Source organism: Pelobates fuscus, chromosome 3 (assembly GCF_036172605.1).
Source record: "Pelobates fuscus isolate aPelFus1 chromosome 3, aPelFus1.pri, whole genome shotgun sequence".
Taxonomy (NCBI): domain Eukaryota; kingdom Metazoa; phylum Chordata; class Amphibia; order Anura; family Pelobatidae; genus Pelobates; species Pelobates fuscus.
Window position 1 is genome coordinate 58,764,274 of NC_086319.1, and position 17,989 is coordinate 58,782,262.

The following is a 17,989-nucleotide window of genomic DNA, read 5'->3' on the forward strand; positions in this document are numbered from 1 at the left end:
TGTCACAAAATATTTTGTCCTTACAGGAAGAAGGATTAGGGGTTATTTTCCCTTAGGGAAGTAAGGCCTTTTTTCTGTCAGCTGCTTTTTGTATGGCTTTGCCAAAAAACAGATCAACTTGAAATGACAAGCATCATAATGAGGTTTTGGAGAAATAGTCTGCTCTTCATGAGTGCAGCCAAAGAACTCTCCTTGATGCCACTGATAAAGCCATGCCCTTGGCATTCATCTTTGTAATATCTAAAGAAGCTTTCAACCCAAATTCAGTAGCAATCTTGAGTTCTTAAGGTGCTTTGATCTCTCTGGTTAAGGTGGTGAGAGCAATAGCTGAATGAAGTGCCGATGCTAGTGATAAATAAGCTTTAATTAAGTTAGTATCTAAGCTTTTGTCCATTGATTCTCTGAGATAGACAATGGAGTATATAGGAAGGGTAGTGCACTTTGATATCCTAATGATAGTTGTATCAGTTTTAAGCACAAATGATCAAGCTTTTCTCACACGTGATCTTGGTGTGCCCTGCAGGTAGCTTCAGAGAATATAAAATACGGCAAATTAGAAGAATATTGTAGAATTATAAAAAGGAGGAGGGCCACTAAATGGCTGCGATCGGCTCAATGCCAAACGCCGAAAAGGGGGATCACTGAATTTCACCCAAACGAGGGCATAAATTGGCCTCTTTCCCTGGTGCCTTGACACAGAAGAGGAAGATGAAGAGCTAGTGGGGAACAGGTACTCTATGAAGAGCTTTAAAAGACTAGAGGGGAGATAGGAAAGTAACAACCTGAAGGAATAACTCTGGATACAGCTGAAATGGAAACAAGGAAGGAGAAGGAAAGCATTTAATTTGCTTCAATGTCCTGACAATCCATAAGAATACCAAAGGTAAAAAAATTATAGTGATGCTTTTACTTTTCTCTAACTCGAGGGGTCAGTAAAAGGGTTCAAAATAGAGCCATGGTAGTCCTTAATGTATAAGAAAGAAAATGTGATATTTTGGACCTGACCCAGTTAGTCCTGCTCATGCAGGCTGTTTATTGGGTCTTCAGGGGGCAGAGAGGGTGAATTGGTCCTTGGAGACCCATGGTACACATGTGAAAGATGGCAAAAAAGGTATTCTAAGGAACAAAATTATTTTCTGTCCATCTGAGGTCGGGAAAAAGACTGCGGTATAGAAGGAGGAGGGCCCTTTGATACATGTAGCCTCTTTTTGTCTTCAATATTATCAGTCATGTTCTGGCAGGTGGTGGAGCTACCCATTAGTAATGCTTCCAGGATAAGCCAAGAAAGACATTTAAAAAGGCCCTACGTTGAATGCCCAGTTAGAATGCTGATGTATGTTTACATTGTATAGGTATATTTTAGGAAATTTTTGTGACACTACATGTAAAATCCTTAAATCTCCCTAAAAAAAGGGGTATTTACTAAACTGGAAACCAGATGGTTATTTTTACATATTAAGTCAAAATAGCTAAACTGAAAAATAGCTTAGTAGGATTTTTTTTTCCAACTGTGCAATATAGGTCTAAAATTGTGAACCCCTTGTTATTTCTCCACAATCCCCAGTTTAGTGACTAATCTGCTTAAGGTAATTTTCATATTATTATTTAGACACTAATATAACCTTTAGGGAGGGAATTGTGAAACAACAAGGCTAAAAATGCTTGATTTGGATTAAATCTAAAGTTCATCTGAAATGGATATAATTTTCAGCTCTGATATTTTGGTTTTAATTTTGGAAGTTAATTTCCATGTGATAAAATGTTTTGTTGTACACAGTCTCAATTGGAGAGTGAATTATTTTTTGATTTTTTGCAAAATCTTCAAACACAGTGGGTTTAATATTTAGACTGTACTGTAGAAGAAATTTTAACATGTTATAATAACTAATGGCATTTGCAATTAATAAATCAATTTGCCTTTAATATGTAGTACACATCTTTTTGAGATTTTCTCAAAAGTCATTTTGCAAGCCCAGTAACTTTACAGACCAGAAAGAATGTTGGCTCTCTTACAGATAGTAATGGAACACATCTGCAATGCCGCTGACTCCAGTTTCAAACATAAGACATGATCAACCAAAATCCCATAATCAGAAAGCCAGTTTATACAATAATGAAATTGTGCCTTTCTAGAAGAGTGTATGAGAATAGACTCCCAGGATAGCACATGTTTTTTTTTTTTAGAATGCAATAGAATAAGAATATATTCAATAATACATAAGATTTTTAGGAGGCACAAATCAAAAAATAATACACATTCAGGGTGTTTTAGTTCTACAACACTTGGGGATCTAGTTGTTAGGCACACCTACCGTACTCTATACTTGCCTCTACTCCCTCGCGCCCTCCATTCTGGCATGGAAAGAGTTAAAAACACCCTTTGTTTACTTACCCAATTCCAGTGCAGATCTCCCTTAGTGCTGAGTCAGCACTCAGCCATCTCCAACTTCTTCTGACAGGGGATTAAGACGCACGTGTGGCGAGTGCCGCACGGACATTAGGTCCTCCCCATAGGGAGGCTTCAATGCTTTCCTATGGGAATTTTACTGATGCTGGATGTCCCCATGAAGAGTTAACAAAATTCAGTTAACCACCAGGAAGTGCCTCTAGTCGCTATCTGATTGACAGCCACTAAAGGCAGTCTTAGTCCTGCAATGTAATTGTGACAAACTCCCCTTTTCCTGTGAGTTTGTCACAAGTTTTTGGAGGGGCCTGTTGGCCAGCCTCTTGCCCCAGGAATATGGCCCATGTATTAGACCTGGCTTCAGGACTGTGGAAAGGCTTTGTTCATGCCTTTTCCCCTCAACGGCTCAGTATATGGGGCTACCGAAGGGATTATACTTATGGTGTGCGTTTACCAAACAAATAACCGAACAGTCAGACCCCACGCAGGTGGAGTGTGTAGCTTATTTACCTCCCAAGCTGAGAGTTAACTGGTCGACTATTTAAACATTAATTCGACTGTTGAAATTGACCGGCCGCACAGCCTAATTCTCTGGAACTATTTTGGGCATGAAGCCATGTGTGTGGTCGGTCAAAAAGAGACTTTCAGGGAATTCCTGTACCCCAGCTCTGATCTGGGTGATTTGTGGATATGTTGTTCACCCAGATCAGGGCTATCAGGTGATGTGTTGTGTTTTGGGGTACTTATAAGACTTTGTAAAATATGTGTTTTTTCTGCCTGGCGATAATTGAGTTATTACAGTATCTGAGTCAATTATCTCACAGGCAGAGAGGGGGGAATTATCTGTTTGTAATGTCAAACGTTGTCACTGTATTGTTATTGGCTGTAAACCTTGTGTCCCTGTCCCCCACAAGGTCTATGTGGGAGTGACCTTTGCATTGGGACTTGCATAAAAGGCCAGCTGTTGCTTCCATTAAACTCACTTGTTTTACCCTTCATGAAGTCTAGGCTCATGTTTGGGGGATTGGAGAACTACATTCACTCTGGGGATTTCTATAATAACTACCCTACACACCTCTTGTAAGAGCTGTTCCTGCTACGCTCTCTGGACTAGGGGAGGTCTACCTACTGGAAGCTGGATCCTGGTCTTGGGTCCAGGGTGGGTGGGTGGAGGACGGCGAGACCCCAACCAAGCTGCGGCGGTTTGTGGGGTTTTACGGTGGTTATGGTGTTCCAGTGCATTGCTTATAGTACTCGCAAGTACTAGGAAGCAGCGATTGACAGAGGTATCCAGTCAGGGTGCCAGGTAGTCCATCACAGTAATCATTGTAGTTTCTCTAAAACTGCAATGATTTACATTGCAGCAGTAAGGGGGCAGGGACACTGCACCCAGACAACTTTAATGAGATGAAGCATGGGTGCCTATAGTGTCCCTTTAAATTGTAATTTGATATGCTGGTGTGAACAACATGAAAATATACAGCAATAAAGCATATCTTTTGCTATTGTCATCCACAGAAATATTTTTTTTACTTGAGCACAGACATCTTGCTGAAGTTATATATTATTTTTAAGAATTGCTTGAGGAGACAAGTTTCCTTTTAGGCTTATATATTCAGAACTTTTACTGTGGTCATAAATCAGAATATTTCTAATATTACTTTGTTTGGATTAATGCTTTATAGATTGTTCTAAAAACAAAAGGGAATTGGGGGCACACACGGAACATGTATCTTGCAGGAATGTGATCATAGAACATTCTGGCATATACATTGTACAGTGTTTTTAACTATTGCTTGGAACAAATGTATGTTTTTTCAGGATGGTAAATACTTAATTCTAACAGTATTGTATTTTATTTCCTAGGCTTTAATTCTCGTGAACAACAAAATCAAGTCAGTTGGTGCCAATGCCTTTGCTTCTCTCACAAAATTGGAAAGACTTTATCTATCCAAGAATTCATTGAAAGAACTTCCCGTCAATATGCCCAAAACACTCCAGGAGCTACGTGTGCATGAGAACATGATAACCAAAGTAAAAAAATCTGTGTTTGACGGATTAAATCACATGATTGTTATAGGTAGGTGATGAAAGAGATTGCAATAACAGTGATGAAGAAGATACTCTATAACAGTGGTTCTCAAACCAGTCCTCAAGACTCACCAACAGTCCAGGTTTTGTTAGTATCTCCATTGGAATAAAAAAGGGAAATACATAAATCCTGGACTATTGGTGGGCCATGAGGACTAGTTTGAGAACCACTGCTCTATAACATCTATGTAAGTTTACTTAATTTCGAAACACCTGATGTGATAATGTGGCGATGTGGTACTAAGGCAGTTTTCATAATGAAAACCTTTCAGATCTGTTGAATACACCAAGTGAATATTTGAAAAAAAAAAACAATAAAACTTGATTGCTTTGCTTTACTCAACTCATCATCTTGAGATTTAGTTTAGTCTTCAGATTGAATAGCAAATAAATAAACGTCAAATCAACCAAGATTAATTACAAGCCTACACAAAACAATGTGCTATTCTATATAAAAAAGCCTTCTGTTCGCTTTCAGATTAATTTAAGCCTACTGAGATGACTGACAAGGTTCAGTGATTCCAATTTGTTTCTTTAAAGGGCACTGACAAAATCACAGGGGAACAACTGTTTCAGATAATATGTGTTTTATTGCTAGTGGTTTGGTTACAAGCAGGAATCCCATCCAGAATTACCATTCTGATTCCATATGTCTACATTTAGTATGGACGTTAGTGGGCCACAAACGAAGTTGAACCATTTTAAGAGATACATGTCAATTTGCCTTTAATTATTATTGGCTGCAATGCATTTACATGTATTTACAAAGTTCACAATGATGGAAAGTTAGAAGGTTATTAGTCCTATAATCCTAAAATTATATTATTATTATAATTTATATTCTATCACAATTCTAAAATTATAATTTATTAACCTAAGGGGAATTGTTAATTATAAACTCATTATGTAATTACTGTGGTGGTTCGTTTAAGAGACGAAAGATCTTAAAAACAAAGAGAAGAAATATCCCATAAGATAGTTGGAGAACCTTGGGCAGAGGGTAGAATTTTGTAGATACTAACAGTGCTATTTACTAAAATGAGAATTGTTGGGAATTCAAAGTAAATATAAAGTGAATTTAAATATAAGGTCAAAATCGCTGAATTGGAAAAATGATCAAAGTTAACCATGCTTCCAGTTTGCTATTCTGGAGAAAATGAGAGCATGAACTAGAGACATTGATAGATTTACAGTCCAGGGATGCCCAAAATATAGATCCTCAGATGTTGTAGAACTATAGCTCCCATGAGGCTTGGCATGCCTTTATAATGCTTTGGAATGACAAAGCATAATGGAAGCTTTAGTTTTAAAACATTGTGGGATCGTCCTCTTGGACAACCCTGATTTACACAGTGTGACTGGATGAAGAATTAGATATAAATGGTGACTAAAATAATAATAAATTCAATGTAACAGATGTTAGTGCGGATTTAAATTAAAGTCACAATAATACGAGAGATCTTAGGCTTCATATATTAATGGAAGAGATGGAAAAAAAGGTAGAAAGGTAGTTGCATGGGAAGTGGTGAATAGCAGGTAAGGAGAGATAATTCTGAATATTTACTAACATTGTAATGAGACACCATTTCAGTTCAAATGGTGTGCATATCCAAATTGAGTGCTATTAGATTTAACAGATAATGATGAATCTAGCAGAGGTGTCTAGTAGTGGCATGTATACTCTTATGATATTATATTATAGTCACCTTAAAAAAATAACTAAAAAAAATAGGTTAAAAACCCTTTCTATTTTGCAGAACTTGGAACAAACCCAATAGAAAACTCCGGTATTGAGAAAGGAGCTTTTCAGGGAATGAAAAAACTGTCCTACCTCAGGATTGCAGACACTAACATAACCAGTGTTCCTAAAGGTAAGGATTACAGGGTGACATATTATGTTCATGGATATAATGACAAACATTGGACAAAACGTTGATGTTTTTGATATACACATTTTATATAGTTTTACAGTTCAGAAAAAAAGGCAAACATATATAATTTTATATATTATTAAATTGTATATATTTGTGTAAAGTTCAAATCACAACACAAATATAGACATCAAATAACCCATAGTAATAGTAGCTGTAAATCAGATGTCTTGGTCTTTTAGAACTTTCATGATACTTTGCTTGGTGCTTTGCCTGCAAAGTATCATAGGGAGGTGTAGTTTGCTGCATTCAAGTCCCCATTGGCTGCATTTAAGTCCCCATTGTCTGATCTCTGGGAAATACCTGGGAAATACCCTGTTTAATCAGGGCCAGTGCAAGAATCTTTAGGTACACAGGCGGAGATGATTTTGGCACCCCTGCCCCCCAAAAGCATCTTCACCTGTGTGCCTCTTAACCTGCCTTTTGTGTATATTATCCTCTATTTTTCACCATTGTGTCTTACACCTCCCTTGTGTATCTCTTACAACCCCCCTTTGTGTGTCTTACTCCCCCCAGCCCGTTTGTATGTCTCCTTCTCTCCCAGCCCCTTTGTGTCTTTTACTCTTACCAGCTCCTTTGTGTGTTTCTCTTTCACCACCAGCCCGCCTATCTCCCCCAACCCCTCAGTCTCTCTTTTTCCTCTTCTCCAGCCCCTCTGTGTCTCTTTAACCCTCACCCCCTTTGTATTTCCACCCAAGGCCCTTCTGTGTGTCGCTTTCATCCCCAGCCCCTCTGTGAACTTTCTCACCTCCAGGTCCATCTGTGTGTCTTTCCCCCCCCCTCATGTCCCTCTGTGTGTCTTTCTCCCAACTCAGGCCCCCCTGTGTGCCACTCTCCCCTCCATGTCCCTTAGTGTTTCTCTCCTTTCCCTTTCCTGTTTCTTAGTATTGCTCTCCCCTCTCTTTCATGTTCCTCTCCCCTCCCTTCCCTGTTCCTTAGTGTTACTCTCCCTTACCTCCCCTGTCCCTTAGTGTTCCTCTCCCCTCCCCCCTTACCTGTCTCTTAGTGTCCCCTCATTACCCTTAATGTTCCTAACATGCCCCCCTCTTAGTGTTCCCCTCCCTTAATTTTTAGTGGTCCCCCCTACCCCAGTGTTTATTTTACCCTCCCCTGAACTTTGGTGCCCCCCCCTTAAGGTTCCTCTCTCTCCTCCCTAGTGTTCATCTCCCCTCCATCTTTTTTAGTGTTCTTTACCCCCTCTTCCTGTCCCATAGTATTATTTCCCCCCCTTCCCCTGTCCCATAGTGTTCTTCCCCCTCTCCCCCCGTCCCAGTCATGCCCCTCTCTTTCCCCCCACCCTGGTCCCCATCGTGTCTCCTACTTTTCTTGTAGCATGGAGTTACAGGAAGTTCCTGTACCGCGGTGCACACTGACCCGCTCAGCCACGCTACACAGAGTGACTGGAGGGAGCACTGTGTGCCCACCTCCTGCCAGTCACTCTATTCTAGCACCCCCCCGGGCCGGCTTTGTTTGTGCCGCCTTATGGACGCAACGGCCCTGTGTGTCATGTAGCTTGAGAAGTACAAAAACACTCATGAACTTTAAATCAGCTTATTTCAACTCAACATTTATGCTTTTTGTATTGAATCTTTGTATATGTATATTTTATTATATATATATATATATGTATATTGTGTATAGTTTATATTGTTATACTGCAAGGGGCGTTCTGTAGCTATTAAAATATTAACATATAACTGATAGAACTGTACTGTTTTCATTGTTGCAGCTGAGAAAAATTAGAAAGAAAAATTTAATTAAAACTGTGTGCCAACACAATGGCATTTAGCGTACAGGTATGGTTAGTAAATGTCCTTAATTTCCATTTTAAGGTCTGCCACCTTCACTTACTGAGCTACATCTTGATGGAAACCAAATCACTAAAGTTGATGCAGACAGTCTAAGTGGCTTAAACAACCTAGCAAAGTAAGTAAATTTTGCTGACACTTTTGTTTTAATTCGGACGACTGAAATTGTTTCACACAGCATTTCAGCTTATATATATCATGGACACAAAAGATTTATTAAAGAAAACTTATTAGACTATTAGAAAAAAAACAAAAGAGTGTAAAAATGAGCCTATTACTCCTGCAAAATGTATGCAAAATATGTGTGTGTGTGTATATATATTGCAGTACGGTTATAGGCTCATTTTCACACACTGAGCTGAAGCTAATTAGAATGGTATTTTGTACTGAAATTTGGTTGACATTCAATCAACATTTGGATTTTGAGCATTCGGTGGCCGTATGTATTAAGCATTTGGTCCGTATGCCCCTGGTTTAGTTCTTCATTATTTATTTAATTCTATATTTATTACATTTAGTGGCTGTCCTCTAAACATTAGTCATCTTTATTTGGGTGCCATGGACCGAACTCTGAATCACTGTTCGTCCATTTCCCATTTCCGTTGTTCAGTGATGTATCCATATGGCGATTCAAAATTACGTAATTCAGATAGCTCATGGATTGACCACTATTCAGATGAAACGCAATTCATTTAAAAACTAAATGTATTTACAAATATATTCACACACAAACCGGACTTTACATAGGACACGAGGTCATGCGTTTAGACTAGAAGAAAGAAGATTTCGTCTAAGGCAAAGGAAAGGTTTTTTTACTGTAAGAACAATCAGGATGTGGAATTCCTTGCCTGAAGAAGTGGTTTTATCAGAGTCCATACAGATGTTCAAACAGCTACTAGATACATACTTGCAAAAACAGAATATTCAAGGATATAATCTTTCAATGTAGGGTAATAACTGCTTGATCCAAGGATAAATCTGACTGCCATTCTGGGGTCAAGAAGGAATTTTTTTCCTAGCTTGTTGCAAAATTGGAAGTGCTTCAAACTGGGTTTTTTTTTGCCTTCTTTTGGATCAACAGCAAAACACATATGTGAGGAAGGCTGAACTTGATGGACGCAAGTCTCTTTTCAGCTATGTAACTATGTAACTATGTAACTATGTAACTATGTAAATGCACAAGTCTATGAAGAACTACTGTTAAAAACTATCTGTTATATTTTACCTAACCTAGATGCAAGTCTTCAAGTGTTCTGATAAAAAAGTAATTATAAAATGCACTCTTTAATTTACTAATCTGTAATATGAGATATAAGAAAACTATATAGTAAATTTACCATGGTAATATTAAAGTGAATGTTATAATAATTGTATTACTGGAGTTTAGTTTCTAAAGGTTGACATTTCTGCTAGTAAATTGAATTCGTAAATATTTCTACTATTTACAAATAGCCAACGTGAAAAAAACAAAAAACAGCACTGTACATTTATGCACCTAGTCCTAGTTACAAAATTACTTACTGCTTCAATGGAACATTGTCAAAATATTATCAAATAGAAATGTAATTCGTTTTTGATAGAATAAAAAAAAATGTAATGAAAATTTTGATTTATGGTAATTTTCATCAGAAAACAAATATCGGTCAATAAAAATAAAAACTGGCCAAATTACTGAATCAAAAACAAATTTTGATTGTCCACATTCGGTCATTTATTAACTGACGGCTCCTTTTCTGGATGCATGAAAAAGTTAAATATAACTTACTATATATTAACTTATATACACATCTTTTGTAACCGTGCAATATTTCGGAGTTTCCTAAGTATAATTTCAAAATATTTTCTTCCAATAGGGTAATTAGCTTTAGTAAGAATTCAATGTGAATTCAAAGTGAATTTCAAATTCAAGGTCAACAGTGCTTTCAGTTCTTCTATTCTGACCTTATATTAGAATTTTTCTTTGAGTTCACTTTGAATTCTCACCTTAGTAAATAGCTAAAGTAACAGTTCCAACTATAATTTGTTAAATTAAAGCGGCTGTGTCAGCTCACCTTCAAAATGAGTCAAATGTTTATGAAATACTCACACTGACTGTGTTGGAATTGTACTGATTTACTATACTAAAAAAGATATACTAACAAAAATTATGCATACAATGTAGTAGGTGGATCACACTTCTGGATATATCTGTAAAATATATAAAACAATATAGTGTAATATTGTCTGTACAATTGTGTAAGTAGAAATGGGAGTCAGGTACTCACAAGCCTAGAGCCAAATCTCAACATATGGCTCTCATGGATGACGCTGTGGGACTTTTACTAAGCAGGTCCCTTTCCTATTTCCAGATGACCTTATGGTTGTTCCGGCTGAGCATCAATACAAGCTCCACAGATCAGATGATATCCTTAGGGAATAAAATTGTATTGCTCCACAATATGGAGTAAAACTGTATAAAACTTTCAACAAAATAAAATCAAATAAAAGAGAAAAGTAATAAAAGAGTATCTATAACTTATGACTATACAATTCTATAAGTCATAAAGTAAGTCTTGCCAATTGGCAAAAAAAGTCAAAATAAAGATATCATCTGATCTGTGGAGCTTGTATTGATGCTCAGCCGGAACAACCATAAGGTCATCTGGAAATAGGAAAGGGACATGCTTAGTAAAAGTCCCACAGCGTCATCCATGAGAGCCATATGTTGAGATTTGGCTCTAGGCTTGTGAGTACCTGACTCCCATTTCTACTTATATAATTGTACAGACAATATTACACTATATTGTTTTATATATTTTACAGCTATATCCAGAAGTGTGATCCATCTACTACATTGTATGTATTACATGCCTGCATTTTTTTGAGTGGTGTAAGGGGTTTCCACTCAGGTGGTCTGTGGCATTTAGTGCCACCACACTTAGTCCCATTTTGTTACTGTATATACTTGTGTTTTGTGTAACAGAAATGATGGACTACTTTGCTTCAGCATATTCCCTACACTTGAAATAGATAGTGACAAAAAGCAAAACTAACATCAGGGCCGCTATTAGTAGGTGACCAGCATAATGGATGTCATAGGCCCGGCAGTCCTGGGGGTCCCGGCCACCTGGGCCCCACATTCCTGATTTGCAGCAGTACTGCCGGTGCAGCTTTCGGTGCCCCTCTGGTGGCTCATGCACTTAGGGCTATTTGATGGGCATATTTCTGCAGAGGCCTGGTGAGCACAACAGCCCTTTAAAAGCACGCCTGGTTTCCTTTAATGGCAGCCACTGCCAGTACTTGGAGGAAGTGACTGCCTGTCACTTCCTCCCAGCTTACTCTGCGCAAGAGGGAGGAGGCAAAGCGGAGGCAGTAAGGAGGGTGAGCAAACTGCCAGACTGACTCCAAACAGCCAGAGCAACTCTACTGCTAAGAAATAGGAGGGTGACTAAAAAAAAATAACCTGCTTGTGTGTGTCATTGTAGATGTGTGCGTGTGTGTATATTTGTCTGTGTGTTAGTATGTATGTTTGTGTGTCTGTGTGTCAGTATGTGTATGTTTCTGTTTGTCAATGTGTGTGTCTGTGTTAGTATGTTTGTGTGTGTATCTGTGTGTCAGTGTGTGTGTCTGTGTGTCAGTATCCATGTGTCCTTTTGTGTCAGTGTGTGTCTGTCTGTGTACATGAGTGTCTGTGTATCTGTGCGTGTGTCAGTTTGGGTATATGTGTGTGCACACATATGTATGCACACCTGCATTCAAAAAACAAGATTCACAAACATACTCCATACAAAAATATGCTTCCAAACACACATTGAGTATACATTGAGTATACATGTATATTTATATACACAATATAGACACACAGCATCCACTACACAAACACACACTGCATCCACTACACAATCACACACACTGCATCCGCTCCACGAACACACACACTCACTGCATCCACTTTACACATACAATGCATCCAAATAACACACACTCGCTCTGCCATCCCTGTGTGTGTGTAACTGTAATTGTATTTGTGCCTGTAACTGTAACTATGTGTGAATGTAAATGTGTGTGTCCCTGTGTGCCTCTGTGTGTGCCTCTGTGCATGTGTGAGTGCCTGTAACTGTGTGTGTGAATTTAACTGTGTTTGTTTCTGTAACTGTGTGTTTCTGTTACTGTGTGAGTGTGAATGTAACTGTATGTGTGACTGTTACTGTGTGTGTAACTGTGTGTGTATGTGTGTGAGTGCCTGTAACTGTATGTGTGAATGTAACTGTGTGTTTATGACTGCAACTGTGTATGTGTTACTGCACCTGTTTGTGTGGCTGTAACTCTGTGTGTGGCTGTAAGGTTTTGTATGTGTGACTGCAACTGTGTGTGCAAATGTAACTGTGTGTTTGTGACTGCAACTGTTTGTGTGGGTGTATTTATGTGTGCCTGTATGTGTGTGTCACTGCAACTGTGTGTCCAGCTGAAACTCTGTGTATGGCTGTAACTGTTTGTATGTTTGACTGTAACTGTGTGTGTGAGACTGTGTGTCCATGATGGTGCATGGTGTTGACTGTGTGTGTGTTGACTGTTTGTGTGCCTGTAACTGTGTGTGTACCTGTATATGATTGTGTGCCATTGACTGTGTGTTTTGTGTTCTATGTGTGCATTGTCTGTGTGTCTGTATGTGTAGCTGTATGTTGCATAGTGTATATGCCTGACTGTGTGCACCTGACTACTGTGTGACTTTGTCTACCTAACTGTGCATCTAGATGTGTAAGGGTGGTTAAGATATACAGAATAATTAACATGGGTTGAGAGACACACAAGAAAGTGAAAGTGTTTAAGATACATACAAGGCTCAAAGGGGGTTTAAGAGAAACACTAGAAGGGTCAGGAGATATAAACACTATGGGATAGGGGTGCAAAATCGACACATAAAAGTTTAAAATTCAGGGGGATTTCCAACATAGATTTCCGCCCCCAGTGACCATTGACCTATCTACGCCTCGGCAAAATGCTGTAGCGTTCTCATCACCATTTAGATCATCAGCCTCCCTCTTCTCGTGAAGTTTATCCAAACTTTGCAGGACTGAACACAGGGAGTTCCTCTAGTGGCTGTCCATGAACTTTGCAATAAGATATCATAAACATGTAAATGTTTTTAAGTATTTACAGTAAAAATAAAAAGGTTATCTCATGTGTGCATCATCACATTATTATATAATTATGTTTTTATATATAATCCTGACAATTGAAGCACTGTTTAAAATATGTAACAACTTAAAAGACAATAAAAGCCGAAACATTTATTACGTAATTTATAGTTTATTATGTGATTCAGTTTGATAGATAGATATACAATATTTTTTTTTTTCTTTTAAACACTGTGCTAGGTTTACCAAGCTAACTAAGCATTACATTCAGATGAGTGACATTATTTAATTGTTGAGACAGTGGAAGATATATATAGTTTTAAGTCCATAAATATGTCAAGATTTTATCTGTTTAATACTTTAATGATCTACACTGTTCGCTATTTAAAAGAGCCTTAACCTTTTTGACACCTTTTGATGTGAATAGTCCTGATTTAGAAAGAAATGTTCAAACATGTGCAAACCCTAGAGGCCATGACATAGAAAGCAAGCACAGGCAGTTACATACAAAATACCTTGTGGCTTCACAGATAACACATTCCAGACTTGTACAAAAATGCACATATTTTTGTATTTTTTCCCATTCTAATTGTGCATGTAACATACCAAATATTATGAGTGGATGACTATTTATGGGCATTTTTCAGATAACACAATGTTAGAAGGTTACATCTTTACTTCTAGCCAAGCAGAGGATGTGAAATAGATTTATTACACCATTCGATACATATAACAGCTTATGCATGGTAAAACATCTTAAAAATGTAACAATGAACTTTTAATTATTGCACATAAATTGGCTTTTCACAGATCTCTGTTTACTAATGTACAGGTCAAAGACAGTGTTAATGAATGGAAATGAAGTTATATGTTAACATAAAATCACACGTTTATCTTGGGCGTTTGAATTGTGAAAAGTGATTTACAGTGAATTTTTAACATACTTTGCAGTATTCTGATTTTAGCTTATCCTTTGTATACATCCGCACAACCCATAGTTCTTTCAGTAAATAAATATTATCACTGGTGTTCCGTATGTAAGTTCATGTATAATATTTCACTGTCTTTGTTATTGCAGACTGGGTCTGAGCTTTAACAGCATTTCCAGTGTTGAAAACGGATCAGTAGCTAATGTTCCACATCTTAGGGAGCTTCACTTGGATCACAATAGCCTGACAAAAGTGCCTACTGGACTTGGAGAACACAAATACATACAGGTACAGTACTTACAAAAGAACAATGTGTATAGTTTTTAATAAAAATGTAAAAAATAAAATAAATCCTTTCCCTATTGGAATTGTGTATACAAGATATCCACCATATGATGCCAAAGTATCCTTTTTTAAGAAACCAACTTGGTTGTGAAGTGGTTTAGTAACAAATAAATAGTTTTAGTCACTATCTTTTTTCAGTCTCCTTTTCATGTATAATATTATAGTAAAAGTTTGTATTAAATACTCTGTTTAATACATTGTTTCCTTGTCATTTTATGTATGTTTAGTTATAGGGGTGCTGTACAATTCTCAAGACGCACAAAAAAAGTTAAACTACCAAGTTTGACTTACGGGAACAATGGGTAGTGGTAGCCCTGCTCCAACAAACGTACAATTTAAAAAAAATAACAAGAACATTTTGTAATTGATCCAGCTGCATCTACTTAGCAGTACAAAAATCCATAAGCACTCCAAAATATTTATTAAAATTAGCAAAAGCTGATTAATACCATTTTGCGTTAGTTTACCAAACCCTCCCCAGATGCGTACCACATCATTTAAATGCCATATTTTTTATTTTCAATATGAAGGCTCTTCATTCCAACCTGTTGCTTTGCTTATGAAATATTGCAAACTGAGAATTGCTTTACGGAGTATTAACAAATGAAACTGTTTTGGACTTTTGCAGGTTGTTTACCTTCACAGTAATAAAATTGCTGCTGTTTCAACAAACGATTTTTGTCCCATCGGCTATAACACAAAGAAGGCCTCTTATTCGGGTATCAGCCTCTTTAGCAACCCTGTACAGTACTGGGAAATCCAACCGGCTACATTCAGATGTGTATACGAGCGTTCTGCTGTCCAGATTGGAAACTACAAGTAAACTGTGCTCCTGGCTTTGAATTTTTGTATTTCAAATAAAGTCATGTGTGTTTGTTTGTTTGTTTCTTTCAAAAAGCCTAAGCAAGAAATAAAAATTCAAATACTGGAAAAAATGTCCCAAAATTAAAGAGTATATCAAGAACTTTATCAAGCAAGGACCCCTTAGGGATTTTGTGCAGGTAACCAAATCCACTTAGTTTCTTCCAGCAACTTTCAGGTTATCAATAGGTTTGGTATTTAAGAAATCCCTAATTATTTCTGAGTTATGTCATGGTGACCCGTGTCTATTTTGCTTATGCGTTGCTGTAAAAGAAAAAAAAAAACTTTGTAAAAACGAGAAAGAGAAAAAGGTGGAAATAGGGCTTTCCATCTAGCTGGAATTCGCACAAGTGCGCTGTTCACTCCAAATTCCATTCTAAACTACAATTAATGGAATGATCCAATGAAAAATATAGGTCTATGCTGCACACAAATGGGGTAAAGTTCTCACAGAGGTGTTTGTGAAATGTGGGACTTAATTTGCAGTAGTTCCTGTGATAACATTTGAGTTTTCCCTCCAGCCTTTTACTTCTGAACAAAAACATTATCAAAAAACACATTTCCCCCCTAAATACACCTTCAATTATTTAAGTTTTTAAGTTCAAAAGATATTTGCTTTTAATGGTTTCTTATAACAGTAGAAAACAATACTGTAATTGCTTAATACCCAAAGATCTTTACCTACTTATATTTAAAATAAAAAGTTAAAATAGCAATTCCTTAACACGTTTTCCTTGTTTGTCATGATCCAAGTATTGCCCTTCTAACATTTCAACCTTCTACTATCATAACGTTGAATATTTAATATCACTAAGCTTCTACATTCACCCCTTTGCTTACAAGATGTTGAAAAAGAAAGCAGTTTGCCCAAAAGGTTAAGCTAAAGCACATGCCACCTAATCCCACCTGGGGACCTGCATTTCTTAGTCACTGGAGATCTTATTTTTGAGAAGAAAATGGACAAAACCTTTTAAAATAGTAGTCACTGACAGCAAAAATGTTAGGTCAAGGTGCAAAAGGCAAAGACAGCAGGAAAAGATTAGGCTTTGCCCAAAACATAAATGGATCATTCATGAACTGGGCAGAATTGCAGTTTAGTGGATAGGACTAAACACCATTTCTACCACCTGAAAAAGTCATGGTTGGCCCGTTGAGGCACTGTCAGGCCATAAGTCTCCAGGCCCAACCCAGCAGTTTCCTAGGTATGTATATAACCCTACAAAGATTTTCTTTTAGTGCTCTGAATACTCTATACAGTATGTTGTCCCTGTTTGTATCTATTTGGGCATAAAATGCTATTAGACCTCATTCTAATTGTAGTGTTGAAGTAGATATGCTAGGCATTTAAAAATAAACTTTGAATTGTTATGCAAACTATACTATGTTGTTTATAGATTAAAAATGCTTACCACAGTTATGGACTTCTAAATAGTTTGCTTGAAATCTCCTTGGATCTGTAAAAGCAGAGCTGGCCAGCTTGCGTAATAGGATATATACATGTTTTCTGTTTTTTTGGAAATGTATGTTAATATTTTGTAAAATTATAGTCAAGTAAGGATATACATGTATAGTCTGAAAAAGTTATAAGTATGTGTGCTAAACAAAACTTTGTGGCTAAAAGTCGTTTGCTTTCCAGTAATGAGTTGATTGTTAGGTTTACAAGATTGCACGTCAAGAAACTAAACAGACTTTATATGTGGCAATGTACTTATACGTATGCACCCAGACCAAGTATGAAAGAGACCACATTATACCTTTGTGACCTTAACACAACAACAGTTATAAGTATTACATTATTCAAAATTAGTCGTATAGTTTATTTTGTTTGTGTAAAATTCTAGTTAGTAACACACTATAGGAAGCATAAAATAGTAACTAAAAATGCAATGTAGAAATTACGGTACATCTGTGAATATATATTAGAACATATATTGAATCTCCATATTATCTGAATCGCCACATAAGTTAATTAATTAAAGCACCGATTTTAGTTGTGAGTTCAAAATAATAGGTGAGATGGCAAATTGAAGATGATTGTACAACAATGACAAAATCAATGTCTTGGTACATTCTGTTGTATAGTTTTGTATAAAATCATTGCTTATACAACATGTTTAAAATGTCTAAATAAATAAAGCTTTAGTTAGTATGAAGGTTTATTATACCTGTAATTTCCTCGTAAATATTTTTTGTGTCTTTCCCTTATTGAAAAAAATATTACAAAAAAGTAATTCTTTGGTCATACCCATGCACAGTTTTTAAACATTAATGTGATAATGAAGTTATATAACTCCCTCCCCGAACATCCACAGAAAGACTAGTGACACATGCACACATGTTTTTATTTTATTTTGTTTTCATGGGAATGTTCTCGAGGGAAAAAAGTGGTGTTTCTCTTTGTGTTTTTGAAAATGTTTTACCCATCAAATTTTAGATATACCAATGTACTCTAAGACAATAGAATACCAATAAAAAAAAAAAAAGATATTTTTCAGATTGCCAC

At 36.9% G+C, this 17,989-nt stretch overlaps 1 protein-coding gene across 1 annotated transcript in view; it reads left to right on the forward strand.

The window, feature by feature from the left end:
- The window catches only part of DCN (decorin), a 63,029-nt gene extending 45,372 nt beyond the window's left edge, over nucleotides 1-17,657 (forward strand). The window contains exons 4-8 of the mRNA XM_063447115.1: nucleotides 4,271-4,484; nucleotides 6,253-6,366; nucleotides 8,259-8,352; nucleotides 14,430-14,568; nucleotides 15,254-17,657. Of these exons, the coding sequence (XP_063303185.1) occupies nucleotides 4,271-4,484; nucleotides 6,253-6,366; nucleotides 8,259-8,352; nucleotides 14,430-14,568; nucleotides 15,254-15,448 (756 nt within the window). The 3' untranslated portion in view covers nucleotides 15,449-17,657. The remainder of the gene's footprint in view (nucleotides 1-4,270; nucleotides 4,485-6,252; nucleotides 6,367-8,258; nucleotides 8,353-14,429; nucleotides 14,569-15,253) is intronic.
- The last annotated feature ends 332 nt before the right edge of the window (nucleotides 17,658-17,989 follow it).